At 41.3% G+C, this 15,811-nt stretch overlaps 1 protein-coding gene across 5 annotated transcripts in view; it reads right to left on the bottom strand.

Moving 5' to 3' along the window:
- arvcfb (ARVCF delta catenin family member b) overlaps positions 1–15,811 on the bottom strand; it is a 297,352-nt gene that overhangs the window by 66,013 nt on the left and 215,528 nt on the right. For all 5 annotated transcript variants that reach the window (XM_087848924.1, XM_087848925.1, XM_087848928.1 and 2 more), the window contains one exon: positions 12,880–13,385. In XM_087848924.1, coding sequence (XP_087705050.1) covers positions 12,880–13,385 — 506 coding nt within the window. The remainder of the gene's footprint in view (positions 1–12,879; positions 13,386–15,811) is intronic.

The following is a 15,811-nucleotide window of genomic DNA, read 5'->3' as shown; positions in this document are numbered from 1 at the left end:
GTTCCTGAGTTGTTGTTTTCATCAATCCAGCCCTCAGGTCTCTGTTTCTGCTTCTCATCACTTATCACACCCTTTATTTTCCTCTTTCACAATTTGGTCCTAAAACCTTGTGCCTATGCAGCAGCAACTTAATCGATGCATGCTGGAAAAGCTCTTACCAACTTGCGTTTGCATTGTACTTGTGAACGTACAAGTACAATGCTTATTCACTTCCGGGTTACGGTGGAAGGGAGGCATCAGCAAAAATCTATACGAGCCTTTTTAGTATGTTTTCTAAAGGAATGTATGGAGGTTTAACATCATTAGCTGTAGCTTCACAGCTATAGGTAACGACGCTGTTTACAGAGTCTAAGTCCCGCCTTAGTTTGGCATTTTGTTTTTAAAGCCAAGTGACATCCAGAGCATCTAGCATGCCTCCATGAATGCAGAAACTGCAGCTGGATAAGTGCCGACTGTGTTGATGAATGAGCCAAATTTGCAGAAAGAAACTTTCTATTGTTTTTAGAAATAAAAAAACGTAGCAGGCATCTGTCCTTTTTTATTTCATGCAATATCACCGGCTTCCTTGCGAGCGTCCCCACCCCACCCTCTCACTCCAATCTGGTCCACAGGACTAACAGCTGGGGGCTAAGATTAAGATTAAGCAAATATTTACACACTCGCACATGCCAAAGTGCTCAGAGACTCGCAGCTTTTGCACGTACAAACACATTCATATAGTTCTGTATTCACACGCGCCCAGAGCGTGTGACTCGCTCTCGTCCCATAAACAGGCCGTTAGCAGAGCAGTGAAGCCGTCATACTTCCTGGCACACTTCTTTAAAATGGTTTCTGTACATTTTCCAGACGGTCAATATTTCCTCTGTTAGATCACGCTCTCCACTCTGTCTCTGGGCTAAAAATAATTCCAGTCCCTCTGATGTGGTTATGCCTTGTTTGACTGTTTCCTTTGAAATGTTAAAAAAAACATAATGTAACTAAAACACTTAAGCGGCGCTCTTACAAAACAGTAAATCTTAATTTAGTTCATGACCTTTTTCCGCTCTGCTTTGCCATCGCGCACTACCAAGTTAAGGAATCCCTGTGCGTGTGCGCGGGTGTCTCTGCAGCTGGGTTGCTGGTGAGGAAGCGCAGTGTCGAGTTTAAAGTCAGTTGAATTTTTGGCGTCTCGCAGTTTCTAAATAAACCTCCACTGAATGTAGCGTACATTTTTGCTGATGCTAACATGTCTGTGACATCGGCCACTGAAGTGGAAACACCGGAGCTCCACTCGCTCTGTTTTTTCAGTTGGTGACTAGACTAGACTTCCTGTGTGTCAGAGACCACCAGGCTGGGATGCTATTAGATGTGGAAGCTGGGGTGTGGCTCCACACAAGGGATATTGTGATTATTTCTTTTCTGGGAGGGAGGGTGCGTATCGTACGATCAGCCATGACTCGACCTAAAACACTCTGACTCACAGCTTGTTGGGAGCAGGTCACGTCCTGAGAGTAAACACAGCAATATCCCGTGAGCATTAAATCACCAACGCTCAGGTAATTACATTGTAGCAAGAAAAGCATGTTTAATTTTGAGCTTCAGGTGTTTACTGTAAATTTCATACCTCTACAAATTCGATATTGATTTTTTTTTTTTTTTAAACAGGCACTTTCATGGTACGTTTAACTTGGTGCAAAACAAGCTGAGATTATATTTTAGCATATGGATGTTCTTTCATCAGCAAAACTGAAGCTGTGATCGGAAGAAAAATAAATAAATAGTGCAGTGCTCGCAGCCGCAGGTGTGTTAGCATCAGCAGAGACAGATGTCACAGTCGGTGGAAAATCATTTATCATTTTATCTGAATTTTGGCCTCGTTGTGAAGTCAGAGCATCCCGTGGCGCTATGGGAGTGTGAAACAGATACTGGCGCAGATGACGCTCACAGAATTTAGCACTACCCAACAGGGTAGCATTTCCAGCTCATCTGCTTTTTATTTTTCCCCACAGGGTCAATTGTGTCACTTTTCCCAAACAAACACATCCGAGCATCTGAGAGGAAATCTCCGCATCCAGGCATGAATCCAATTAAAAGACAAACGTGCACTTGTGGTGTCTGTACTTTGGTATGATGACAGCTAGCTAACATTCATGCCTGCCAGCCTGACAGCTTGGTTACTGCCACTGTTGTGTCATTAGCATCAGCTTTACTCGTGACAAGCAAAATGCAACATGCAATCAACTCACAATGAGTGATGGGATCTTAAGAAAGGATTAGAAAACTTCTCACTGTGCTGTCGGCGTCCTAACAGAAATAAGTGGTGCTAATTTATGACTTTTGCAACGTGCCACAGAGGAGGAAGAAACAGACGGCACTTTAATAATATTCAGACAACGTCTTGTTCATTCATTTCTATGATTCCAGCATCCAAGCCCGATGTGTATTCCCTGCTATAAGATAAATGGTGCATAATGCCCCTTATTTCAATGGTGCATACTTGTTTCTAGATTACAGTCCATTTTTCAACTTGGCTGGAAGTGCATACGGCATAGAGGCATCCCTGATCTGTCGTACCCAGGATGTTGAAAGACTGCTCCGTGCTTCTTGTTCACCATACAAACTTTCTTTCGCTCCTTTGATAGTTCACCGTCACCTTCAGTGCTCCAACTGAAACACGGCTCAGGCCGGTGGAATCAGTCAGCTCTGCACAGATCACATATGCCAGAGGGGAGGGAAAAGGCATGTCTTTGCCGTGGCTGTAATCCATCAAGCACGACAGGCATACAGCCCACTGACAGAATGTTATTTAAGATGACAGAGTGCTGTGGAAGTGACCGTCTCCATCCAGCATCCCGCCAGTGTTTCAGGCCAACAACTGTATCAGCTTTAGTCCATTTGCTGTCCTATGTCAGCTTGTCAGAGGTGGGCATGTTAGGGATGTACCACTGTCTTGCAAGCCGGAGGCAGACACCATGCAATTGTCATGCCAAAAAGATCGAGTTCCCTCATAAACACTCATGTGTGTGTGTGCTGGTTATTTGATGCCATTCACACCTAGATTTAACAGGCAACATTAACAATATACGCTGTAACCAGACTTCTCTTCACAGCTAGAAATGAAGAACGTTGCACTTAGTTTGGATAGAAACGTCAGCTGTCAAAAATGCACTGCTGAGCCAAGAGTTTCGGTTAATTATTGTATTGGCGCACGATACGGAGCCACTTTAGAGCTGCAGTCAATTTGCATTGATCTAAGCCAAACTGTCCAGGTGATCCAAACCCCGAAAAGTGCACAAGTTTGAGGTTTTTTTGTCTAACTTCTGCCTGAACTTTCCACGAACACAAATATAAACTGACTTTCATCTGTCTCTGGAGGTTAAGCAAACTCTTATAAAAGTCTTATAATAGGACACAAACAAAGAAAAGTATGAGGCATTGAGGTCACTACAGTTTATATGAACAAATCTAAAAAGTAAAATATGGGTTAAAAAAAATAAACAATAATCAAAGCAAATGTTGTAGTCGTTGTTAATTTGATCAAATTTTCCATCTCTCACACGTGAAAGTATGTATGCTTATTAACCCTTTAAGACCTACCATAGAACCAAGTCCGCCAGAGCTTATATTATATTTTTACATGCTGTGGAGCCATTTTTGGGAGCATTTCAAGTTGCTATACATCAATACAACCATTATAGCCTAAATTTTAATAATATGTCTGCATTAAGTGCATAGTAATTACATAAATTGCAAAAAAGTGCAATAAACTACAAAAAAATTGAAAATCGTTTTAGTTTTTTAACATATATTTCTAGTTAGAGAAATTTAAGAGGCTTATCCCTCAAAACTGTAAATACAAAAAAGTTGCACAAAATAGTTTCCCACCACAGGAAATTTATTTTGAGTGTCTTCATAGTTTTATTTTTGAAATACACCAATTTTTATATACTGCAGGAAAAACGAAAATAAATATTATAATGCAAATTTGCAAAAAAACAGCATATGCATCAAAAATTTCCAGCAGTGCAATATGAGTCTTAAGCATCCCAGAAACGACACAGAAAGTCATAAAGTCAAAGATAACTTTTAAAAACACCAGTATAGGCTCATAAGGCCCTGATGGTAAAAAACTACATTTCCACAAAATGACGTCACTTCCGGTTTCGGGCAGGTCATGGCGGACATGCGATAGTTCACGCTGATGGACGTAGGAAGTGTTATGAACAGCTGATCGGATCGGCAAAGCGTGCTTCTGGAATATTATGTTTTTGTTGCTGCAAGTGCTTTTTATACAGTTTTTGCAAAGCTATATGTGGAAGGAAACTGTGACCGTGGACAAGCTGATGGCATAAGATGTAAGTACAACTCCTCCGGTTTCATATGCAAAAAAAATTATTGCGCTAGCTTATGGGGTTGCAGAGCTACCGGGATTTAAAAATAGTTACACAAAACGGAGCGTGCCCGCTCTGACCAGCTTTAAAGGGTTAACAGGGTGATATTTACCAATCCACCATCCACTTCATTGAGTATAAATGTTCAGCTGCTCGTTAACACAAATATCTAATCAGCCAATCCGCTGCACCCTTCCCTGATGAATCAATTCTCATATTAAAATAATAAAAACACAAAAAAACTTCCAAAGGAAATTTTAAAAAAAGTGAGAAGAGCAAATCTAGGCTGCAACATAACTGAAAACAAACAGAGTTGAATGAAAGTAAGTACCCACTTTAATTAATACTCTGAATAAAGCTCAGTAATAAAAATATGAGAACACTGCAAATTTTACTGACACGACAGATCACATTAGAGTTAATTAAAGTGAAGCATAATTGAACTTCATGATGTCTCATAATTAACTTTCGCTGTGTGTTCATTCATACTATTTTAATACACACCTCCTATGACCAGGGTTAGCTGCCTGTTCTGTTTGTTTTTTAATCTTGTAGTGTCTTATTCCTCACATTAACAAAGCGCCTTAAGAAAATCAGGGGTGTGATTTATTGGTGCGTGTGTGCTTTTTAAAAATGCAAAGAAATCCCTCACTTTGATGATCAGGACTTAACTTTTCTTTCTGGTTCATTATTAATGTTGTTTATCTGCCGAGAAAAAGTTCTGGAGCAGTCTAGTTGAGCTGGTCCAGAAAATAAGTTTCTAAAAAGTTGCGTGTACTAAAATGAATATGCTAAATAACCTGTAAAACCTACTGGAATATATTCCTGTAAACAGAACTTATTCAGCTATTTAAAAACCCTCCAAAGGCAACTGTGCTTCAGTTTGCATAAACAGGAAATGGCATAAGAAAGAAAAACCTTGTTATCTGATAACATGCATGATATATGCAGCAACAATCTTTTACTGTGACTGAGTTTTCTCATAACCCTCTGATGACTTTGTTTTAAATGCAATCTAGCCAAAAGGAAAGCTCAACATGCACATTATAACCTGCCTCTTCCATCATATACTGTTGCTAACAGGCAGTTTGGATTCATCATTTTTTCCTGATATAACCAACAGACTGTGAACTACATATTAACCAACTGCCGGCTCTTATACTCCCTTTATTCTGCATCTCTCTGTGATACCTGGATATGACGGCTGGAGGAACTAAGAGTAGGACCGGGTAAGGGACTGGAGCTGTGGCTGGGCTAATTAAATTTTCCAGGCACCACTGGCAGGCATGTTGCTCTTCAAGCACAGCTATTAACTTAGTTCTGCCCATTACGGTTCTCCTCCTCCACTTCTCCTCCTCACCTCTCATGCCATCCATCACACTCTGAGAGGTAAAGAAGGACGGAGGCACGGTTCAGAAGAAGGGAGAAAGAGATTGGGCGTGCTAGAGGCAGGAGAAGAGAAAGAGAAGAGGGAGACCTCAAAAAGTGGACTCGTTCTTCTGTGAATGTCCACAGAATAAGAAAAATCTCTGCTACAGTACGCTCGCACAGACACACACAATGTCTGCAGTGATTTACAGCAGCGAGATCCCACAACAAAACAGCTCCGGTAACAAATTGCAGCATAAAAAGGAGAAGCTGGCGTAAAGCTGGGTTGCAAAGCGGTTTGCATATGTGACGGCACCTGTGGACACCACCTCACGGGACTTTCTAGTTGACCATCGGCTGGCATCCAGATGAGCTGAAACAATGCTGTCTGATCCCAAACTTAATGAACACTTATTGCTAACACTTTGATTTACATGAATTACATGAATATATTACATTTAGTGACAGGAAGAAGACTATATACCCTGGTTGTCTCTGTGGTTGCAGGAAGCTACAGTAACCATTACCTTTCAGTGATCTGTTAAGAGGGAGATGTTTGGCATTTTCTTCCTGCCCAGTTTGTTTTAAAATGCATGATCACTTCAGCCTTGAGACTTGCAGTAAGAACACTGACACTATCCATAGCTCTTTTTCACAGCATCCATTTTGTTCCTTAAAGGAAAACACAGGTGTAATTAATAGAGATGGACCGATCCGATATTACGTATCGGTCCGATACTGACCTAAATTACTGGATCGGATATTGGAGAGAAATAACAAATGTCATCCGATCCGTTAAATATCAAAAAAGCACCTCACAAAACTTGCGACACGGCGTAACTCGGCTCATAACCGTTGCACATCTGAGCAGTGTGGTCACGTGATAGAGTGGCTGTAGCTCGCAAGACCTGTCAGCGATCTGGTTGAGTATTTGTAGCCTCGCTACCAAACCAGCATTTCATCTCCGATGAAGTTTTCCCAGAGAGAAGTAAAGCAAGAGTGTAAGTTCATCTCTGAATGTTTGTAACGCATTCCAGCTTTAAGCTTAACAACCGATATATGGAGCGACTGCCTCTTCTTGCTGCTACTTCAATCGTGAAACTGATCAATGATCAGCTGATCGGCTTTTCTGTCGCGAGTCCGTCTCTCTTGTTAGTTTTTGGCCCACTTCGCGCCAGAAAGAGGAAACCAGCAGCTGAACAACAGCAGCACGTTTAACCTTGATAATCTGTTGTTAGAATTTATTTATTATTACTTTCTACACCAGGATCTTTTTCTACGTAGCTGACAGCTGGTAACTGTGCAGGGGCGGATCTAGCAAAGTTTAGCCAGGGGGGCCGATAAGGGCATGAACAGGGAAAAGGGGGCACAAAGACATACTTTTCTTTCTTATTCTCATTTAAAATGTCTAGCTTTTAATACAAAATTATCTGAATCTTACACCCAAAGTTTTAATCTGATGTAAAATGTATAGAAGTCCATTACTGTATATAGTAACTGTTAAGTCTAATATACCCTAGTAAGCTATAGTACTTTTTCCTTTGGGAAGATACCATCTGTGCAGTCTGCAGTTCTGTTGAAGAAAGATGTTGAATCTATTTAATTATTCTAGAAAAATAATTTATTTCTGTGCATTTTTTTCACACTGCATCAAATTAAAGTTGATTACGTCGATAAGGCATCATGAGGTGGAGGGTGTTTTTTTTTTGCTGGGAGTTTGCAACCCTATTAGTTAGGTTGCTTACTCTTTAAAACACCAGAATAGGGAGGATGGAGTAGGTTTAAGTTTATTAGATTGATCAGTTTTGCTGAACTATGAAATATTTTGGGTGCATATAACAGAATAGCTTTAGTGTTTGTTTGTTTTTTGCTTGAACTTGAGTATGAACTTATACAAAATGCAGCAAGATATTAAAAAAACTGTTTTATTGATTAAAAAAACACACTATATCGGATTCATATCGGTATCGGCCGATATCCAAATTGATGATATCGGTATCAGACATAAAAAAGTGGTATCGTGCCATCTCCAGTAATTAATAACGCCAACAGAGTCGTATCAAGTGCATCAGTGAACCGCTCAAGCAAGTCTGCATGGAAAACATCAAAGCCTTAGAAGTGGGGCACTTAAATGGGACGCAGCAATTACTAAGGAGGTGCCACCAACGGCTACACCTCCTCAGGAAACTCAACTCCTTTGGAGTCAGCACACCCATCATGATGACTTCTTACTATGCCTTCCTAGAAAGCATCATGACCTTCTCCATCACCTGCTGGTCCCACTCCCTCAGCCTTCAGAACAAGAACAGACTGCAGCATCAGTGTGCTCTAAAATCATTGGCCTGTCAGAACTCCGGCACAGGTTTTCAGCCAACAGGCCCTTAGAGAAGCAGCTAAAATCATCAACGACCCCTCTCACATTCTTCACCCCGCATTTCAATGCCTCCCCTCTGGGCGACGCCTCCGCTGCATTTCCTGCAGGACTGAGAGGAGGAGCGCCACCTTTGTCCCCAAAGCCACTCTGCTTTTTAACACCAGCCGATAACACCAGAAACATAAACTACACTCTTTTTATACTACCGACACTTTATTCACTTTTAGTCACTCACAGTTATTTATTCACCTTTCAGTCACTTTAATTTTAAAACTGTGTAATTTTAAAACTGTATATTCTGTGTATTTATTATCTCACTCTTGCCTGTTCTTACTGTCCTTATCTTCAACGTCATGCTGCTCTGTTGTATGCTAATTGCCCCTTGGGGATAAATAAAGTCTTCTGATTCCGATTCTAATTAATGTTATTAATGATAATAATTACTTCTCCTGCTACAACAGGTCTAAAAAAAAGGTTTACCGTCTGAAAGTTGGGGGTGTTGGATAAAGTCAGATGGCATTAATCACACTGCTTCCTCACTGGCTTCATCTTGTGCTTTGGGTTTGCTAAAAACAACCGATAAAATCTGTGAGCAATGTGAAAGAAGTAGCTAGTAGGCAGAAAAGCCCAGATGACTCTCCCAGTGCATTTTGATGTCTTTCAGCTCACTGTTTTGGATCCCTGTTAGCAGTAGCAGGAGGAAGGTGGCTGTTTTCAGCGAAAAGAAGGATTTAAAAAACAAAACATAACCAGGAGTGTGGACAATGAAGATCATTTTAATTGAATCTGGTTAAACCGGCTGCTGCTTGGTCAAAGCAAACTGATCAAGGCGCTCTGTGTAAGCTGAACTTCCATTTACCAACCTCAACACTTCATACAGTTTTAGAAATGTTTCCCATACTTCGAACTCTTGTCAGACAACACTGCAATTTTACTGACAAGAGCACAAAAAGCCGGGCAGAGACGAACACGTGTGTCTAGACATTATCTCTCCTCTAGCTTAAATCCCTGCCAACCATATGCATCTTTCATCCAAACAACAAAAGGTGTGCAGCAGGCACCTGCTTGAATGTCAGCCCACAAAAACCAGACGCCTCCTGCAGGGAAAACAGGAGAGAAATCTGCTTAATAATCTACATTTCCAGAGTGGGAATTGCTGGAGGGCACAAACAGCCCTGAGCCTACCAGGAGGGAAAATAGAATTACTCTGAACGATACAAAACTCTAAAAATATGAACGACTCCACTGTGTGCCCAACTTGTGTGTTGGAAAAAGAAACTGCTCGGTTCTTTCCACGTCACCCATTTCCCCTGTAGAAAACAGAGCTCGCTGTGGTTTCTGAGGGACGGCATAAACTCCAACAGCAAACTCTTAAACACATGGACTAAGAAAAGGGCCTGTATTTAAATCCCCCCCAATTATATTTAATTGAGGAAAAACACAGCCAATTCCAGCCGCACCGGCTGAGCCTGTGAGCTGAGCTTGCATTGTGACGGGCCCGTTTTCACTGGGGACGGAGCAGTGGCGATGGAAACGTAAAGCTGGAGACAGGGATAGGGAGGAAACCGTGACAGAGGGAAAATGAATGAGAGTATAGATAATGAATGAAAGAGAGAAAAAATTAGATCGAGCGAGGGAGGGAGGGTTGGATAATTACGGCTAGGAGGGAGGGGAATAACTCCCTCCGTTCTGCCCTCCTTGTCTTGTGGTGCAGGGTTATTTTTAGCTACGAAGGGGAGCAACAAGGTGCTGTAAAGGCAATCATTTCTGCTGCAGCACAGCCATCGCTCACTGCAACATCTCTGTCACGGCAGACAACACACACACACACACACACACAAATGCATGTGTGTGTTTTTAAAGGCCAGACTAAAGCTGTCAATAGCCAAAATATAGCCAACATTCCCCCTTAAAGGGCCACAGTCTCAAAGATATCGACAACACAACACCTAGCTAACTATCCACATCTGCCCAAATCAGATTTGTCAGCAATTTTCCTCCCTTAATTTGCCACCTAAATAGCAACTCCTTTAATTGTTTTGGGCTAACGTGTATACTGCATTTCGCAAAGGTCAAATTTCTCTCTTGAAAGTGCTTCTCATTTTTCACACCGAAAACAAAAGCCCACTCTCAGATCCCAAACGTGTCAATACCAGCCGAAAGTGTGTCAGGTCAAGCCAATTGTGTTAGGGATTAGCTGAACGCACATACACAGAGTGTTTTCCCCACATCAATGACATTTACCGGGTCAAGCAGAAGAAATCCTATCCTAGCATCTGAATCAATAGCTCCTCTTAAAGGAATTAAAAACATACAGTATTTCATTACCCGATGCATCTAATAGCGTTTTCTGAGATCGATGTTTATATGCTTTTTGCTGTCCTATAGATTATCCCTCCACTTTCCATCTGTCTCCGCAGTACTACGTTGTGAGGTTATAGTAATCGAATCTGAAATTTGATATACGTGACCATTGGTGATCCTTTACTCATTAACATATGTTACGTTTAATAAGTGGTGAGAAAACCCCCACACATATCAGTGCACTCAAAACACGTCTTCTTGGGATCTAAAACTAGGACTAATTACAGCTTTAACCCTTTAAGACCTACCATCGAACCAAGTCTGCCAGAGCTTATATTATATTTTTACATGCTGTGGAGTCATTTTTGGGAGCATTTCAAGTTGCTATACATCAATACAACCATTATAGCCCAAATTTTAATAATATGTATGCATCAAGTGCATAGTAATTACATAAATTGCAAAAAAGTGCAATAAACTACAAAAAAATCGAAAATCGTTTTGTTTTTTTAACATATATTTCTAGTTAGAGAAATTTAAGAGGCTTATCCCTCAAAACTGTAAATACAAAAAAGTTGCACAAAATAGTTTCCCACCACAGGAAATTTATTTTGAGTGTCTTCATAGTTTTATTTTTGAAATTCACCAATTTTTATATACTGCAGGAAAAACGAAAATAAGTATTAAAATGCAAATTTGCAAAAAAAAAAAAATAGCATATGCATCAAAATAAACTATTTCCAGCAGTGCAATATGAGTCCTAAGCATCCCAGAAACGACACAGAAAGTCAAAGATAACTTTTAAAAACACCAGTATAGCCTTACAAGGCCCTGATGGTAAAAAACTACATTTTTGCAAAATGATGTCACTTCCTGTGTCGGGCAGGTCATGGCGGATATGCGATAGTTCGCGCTGATGGACGTAGGAAGTGTTACAAACAGCTGATCGGATCGGCAAAGCGTGTTTCTAGAATATTATGTTTTTGTTGCTGCAAGTGCTTTTTATGCAGTTTTTGCAAAGCTATATGTGGAAGGAAACCGTGACCGAGGACAAGCTGATGGCATAAGATGTAAGTACAACTCCTCCGGTTTCATATGCAAAATTTTTTTTATTGCGCTAGCTTACGTGGTTGCAGAGCTACCTGGATTTAAAAATAGTTACGCAAAACGGAGCGTGCCCGCTCCGACCGGCTTTAAAGGGTTAAACGCCTTGTCTAGATCTTCACTGCCATACAGGGACTTGTGCAATTCAGTGCTAATGAGGCCAGTATGTTAGAAACAAACTTATTGCAAATGCTGAGATGATTTATAGATATGAATATGATATGAAATATGAATAATGCTAAATAGTAACGTGTGTCAGCAGTTAAAGATCTGCTTCTTAATATAGCATGACTCACAGCCCTGCAGTACCATGCAGAGAGAGACAAAGGGATTATGGCAGATTCCAAGAACAAAACAGTTATTTCACTTTAAAAAAGAAGTTGCTGCTCTACCGCGTCTTTTTAAATTCTTTTCTTTTTAAATCAGGAAGTGAAGTCTGGAGTCTGGAAAATTGGAGGTCCCAAAGAAAACCCATGCAAGCACATAGAGAACATGCAAACTTCAAACAGGGCCAAACCAATCGCGCTGTTGCTGTGGAACGATTTTAACCACAGAGCCACTGTGCGCTTTGACCTGTTGGTTTGTTTTACTGTGTGAGTCTACAGTTAGTTTGGATCCAAGTTACGCTGAAACACCAAACACATTGCAACTTAAGAAAACACCAGGAAATAGAAAAATGCATAAAAATCCAAAAGTACACAAAACGCAATAGAAGTTGAATAAAAGACAACGGAAGAAGTCAAAAAAGAAAAGAAAACATCTTTTGTCTTTTGTGGGTTTTTCGTTTTTCTGTCATGTTTTATTCAACTTCTGTAATGTTTTGTCTGCGTTTGACCTCTCAGGGCCACCGTACCCAACTCACACAATAATACTAAATAAACTAACCACTGGCAGTGGTAAGCCAGTAACTCCTTTGTCCATTAATGCAAAATTACTGTTGTTGTTCACAGAAATCTGGTAGCTTTACACAGAAAAATGTTAAATGTAGCAAACTACAAAAACACATATAAGCTATTATTGACTCATTAGGTGGCTAAAATGCTTAGCTTCTCTCCCAGTACTCCTACTGCTCCTCCATACTGGGGACATGCTGACAAGATGTATTATAGGTAATACACTGACTGTGGACAAATAGTTCATATAAATCAAACAAATAAAAAATTAAAATTGACCTTTTAATACAAAAAAAATTGGATGAAATACTAAATAAGATTAGAGGATTATTGGTTGTCTACAAAACTAGGTTAACTGTTTCATACCTTTCATAATATCAATGTCCTCTAACTTCAACCACAACAGGAAATGAGTGCAATCCTAAAATTACAAATGATTAATTTAAGTTGGAAATACGTATCTTACCTGTGATGAGTTCTCGTACTTCCATGTCGTTGGTCTTCCTCAGAAGGCGGATAAGGGCCGGGATGCCATCACAGTTCTTGATGGCCACCTTGTTGTCATTGTCCTTGCCATAGGAGATGTTGCGCAGGGCACCACAAGCCTTACGATGGACTTCAGACTTGGGGTGATCCAGAAGACTCACCAGAACTGGAATTCCCTTCAGCTGACGCACATCTTTCTTAATCTTGTCATTTTCGTAGCACAAGTGCTGCAGGTAGGCAGCGGCGTTGGACTTGACTGGGTCGATCGGGTGGCCTAGCATGGCAATGACCTCAGGGAGATCTGGGTCCCGCCAGCGTGGGTCCTTGCGGATGCTGTCGATGGAAGGTGAGCGACGACCGCCCATGCGGTCCAGACTGGCCATGCTACCCCTCTCTGGCTGAGCTAGCGGTGCTGAATACATCCCATGGATGTAAGGGTGGCGCTCATCGATCAGCTCAGCCTCAATGGGGTCATCTGGGTACCCTCTGGATGAGGAGAGAAGAGAGGACAGTTAGGACGAGGGAGATGGACGAGGCAAATGGGGGATGACTCAGACAGATTAATCCGAGAGAAGAATTAGGCAGCCGGGGAGAAACACTCTGAGAGAAGCTAACTGAGGTGAAAGCTGCTGACTAATGAGGGGAAAAGAGAAAGCAAAGGACGAGGCGAGTAAGAGGTGAAAAGAAGTGAGAGACAGAGGAGGACAAGGACACGGTACTGGACAGAAAGAGAATGATCTGTGGTTCAGATTAGATTTTACCAGATTTGCCAGAAGCACTGTGATGGTAGTTCTTTGCAATAAAATACATATAGTATGCAGCATTCTTATTATTCCTCCCTGCCAGGCGGCAGCAACAAAAAAGTCAGACTTCAAGAAACATAAAGAAGGAGTGACTGAGAGACAGGAAAAGACTGGTGAGAGAAAAGACGGGCACTTCACAAAGAAACAGAGACAAGGCAATACCAAAGAAAATCCTTTGAAGGATAGCCTTGTGAAGTTTTTCCTTTTCTTTTTTTCCCCCTTCTAGAAGCCACCACATACGGCAGAGAAAGGATTTGATGTCTTTCCCCCCCCAGGGAACAGCGAGAGCTCGGCTGTCCCCTCAGGGAGGACTATGAGCTCCTATGATACCTCCAGGGCTCCCTTTGCTCACAGTGCCAACTCTAGCATACAGTTGCTGAAATGTTAATGACCATCACTCTGGGACGCTTCTACCAGCATTACCCTTATTAGCGCTACTGACATTACAGCTAAGGACCTAAACAGTCTTCAGCTTTGCTAATTTTTCTGCAATGGAACTGAGTGGCAGAGAAAGAAGGGAGCTCATGGGGTCCGCTGAGGGGGGAGCTTCCTTTAACGATCCCCTATTTCCAAAGCCTCTCAGAGCCTGCTCTTTACAACTCTTTACTCCATAGACAGCCTCATCAAATTCCTGCTGGAACATGGATGAAAAAATAGGCGCTCAATTCCAGTTCAGGTGACTTATTGTTTTTCTTTAATCACAGGAAAGGTTTTCTTTTTTTGTTGGGCTCAACTGCAGCAGCTCAGGTAAGCCGAATGTAACACTGGCAGAAAAGTTCAAAGGAACATTTTTGAAGCTTGTTTCACTAACATGTCTCCTTTGTCTATAAAGAGAATGTTTAGTAGGTAAAAATATTAATATGGGAAGAGGAATATCATTACATGAGTGCACTTATGCACAGCCATTATCATACCTCGCCATACTCCACATCTTGAAACTGCGTACCCTCATTACATAATACAGCTGCTCCCCGCGTGTGGTACTTGATATATGGTGGTTAGTGGGGAGCTGACCAAGCTCTAGTTGTAATGTGTTTTTTATTAATAATGCTTCCCACGCATCGTCACTTTCTTGTTTATATGAACAAATTTAATGAATGTTTAGTGTTTACTTCAAATGAAAATCCTCTACTTCTTCACCTTCTCTATGTTGCAATGCAGTCTAGGTAGTAATTCAATTCAATTCAATTTTATTTATATAGCGCCAAATCACAACAAAAGTCGCCTCAAGGCGCTTCATAGATACTGAGAAAAACCCAACAATCATATGACCCCCTATGAGCAAGCACTTTGGCGACAGTGGGAAGGAAAAACTCCCTTTTAACAGGAAGAAACCTCCGGCAGAACCAGGCTCAGGGAGGGGCGGGGCCATCTGCTGTGATTGGTTGGGGTGAGAGAAGGAATACAGGATAAAGACATGCTGTGGAAGAGAGACAGTGATTAATAACAGATATGATTCAATGCAGAGAGGTCTATTAACACATAGTGAGCGAGAAAGGTGACTGGAAAGGAAAAACTCAATGCATCATGGGAATCCCCCGGCAGCCTACGTCTATTGCAGCATAACTAAGGGAGGATTCAGGGTCACCTGGTCCAGCCCTAACTATATGTTTTAGCAAAAAGGAAAGTTTTAAGCCTAATCTTAAAAGTAGAGATAGTGTCTGTCTCCCGAATCCAAACTGGAAGCTGGTTCCACAGAAGAGGGGCCTGAAAACTGAAGGCTCTCCCTCCCATTCTACTTTTAAATACTCTAGGAACAACAAGTAGGCCTGCAGAGCGAGAGCGAAGTAATGTCGAATGGTTGTAGTGACGTTGGCCCCGGTTTGAACACATTTTCTGTTCCCCTTGAAATTTAAGCCCAAGCCGTTTTCCAAAGAATCAGCCGCCGTAGTGAGTAGTTTACTACATGGCAGGAGAAATCTCTGACATTTCAAAAAGCGATTTTCAATCGCTATCTGAGATCGCGTGTGAAAGAAAAATACAGACATGACATTTGCTCTTAGTCATTGCTTATAATGAGCTGACTAAATGTATCGAATGCAACAGGAGAAAAGTGACAACACAAAGCTGCGGCGCTTTTGGAAGTTCCCCACGAGCATCTTTCCCGTT

This window comes from Neolamprologus brichardi, chromosome 12 (assembly GCF_056152115.1).
Source record: "Neolamprologus brichardi isolate AB-2024 chromosome 12, ASM5615211v1, whole genome shotgun sequence".
Classification (NCBI taxonomy): Eukaryota; Metazoa; Chordata; class Actinopteri; order Cichliformes; family Cichlidae; genus Neolamprologus; species Neolamprologus brichardi.
This window is presented reverse-complemented; position numbering and strand designations above follow the sequence as displayed.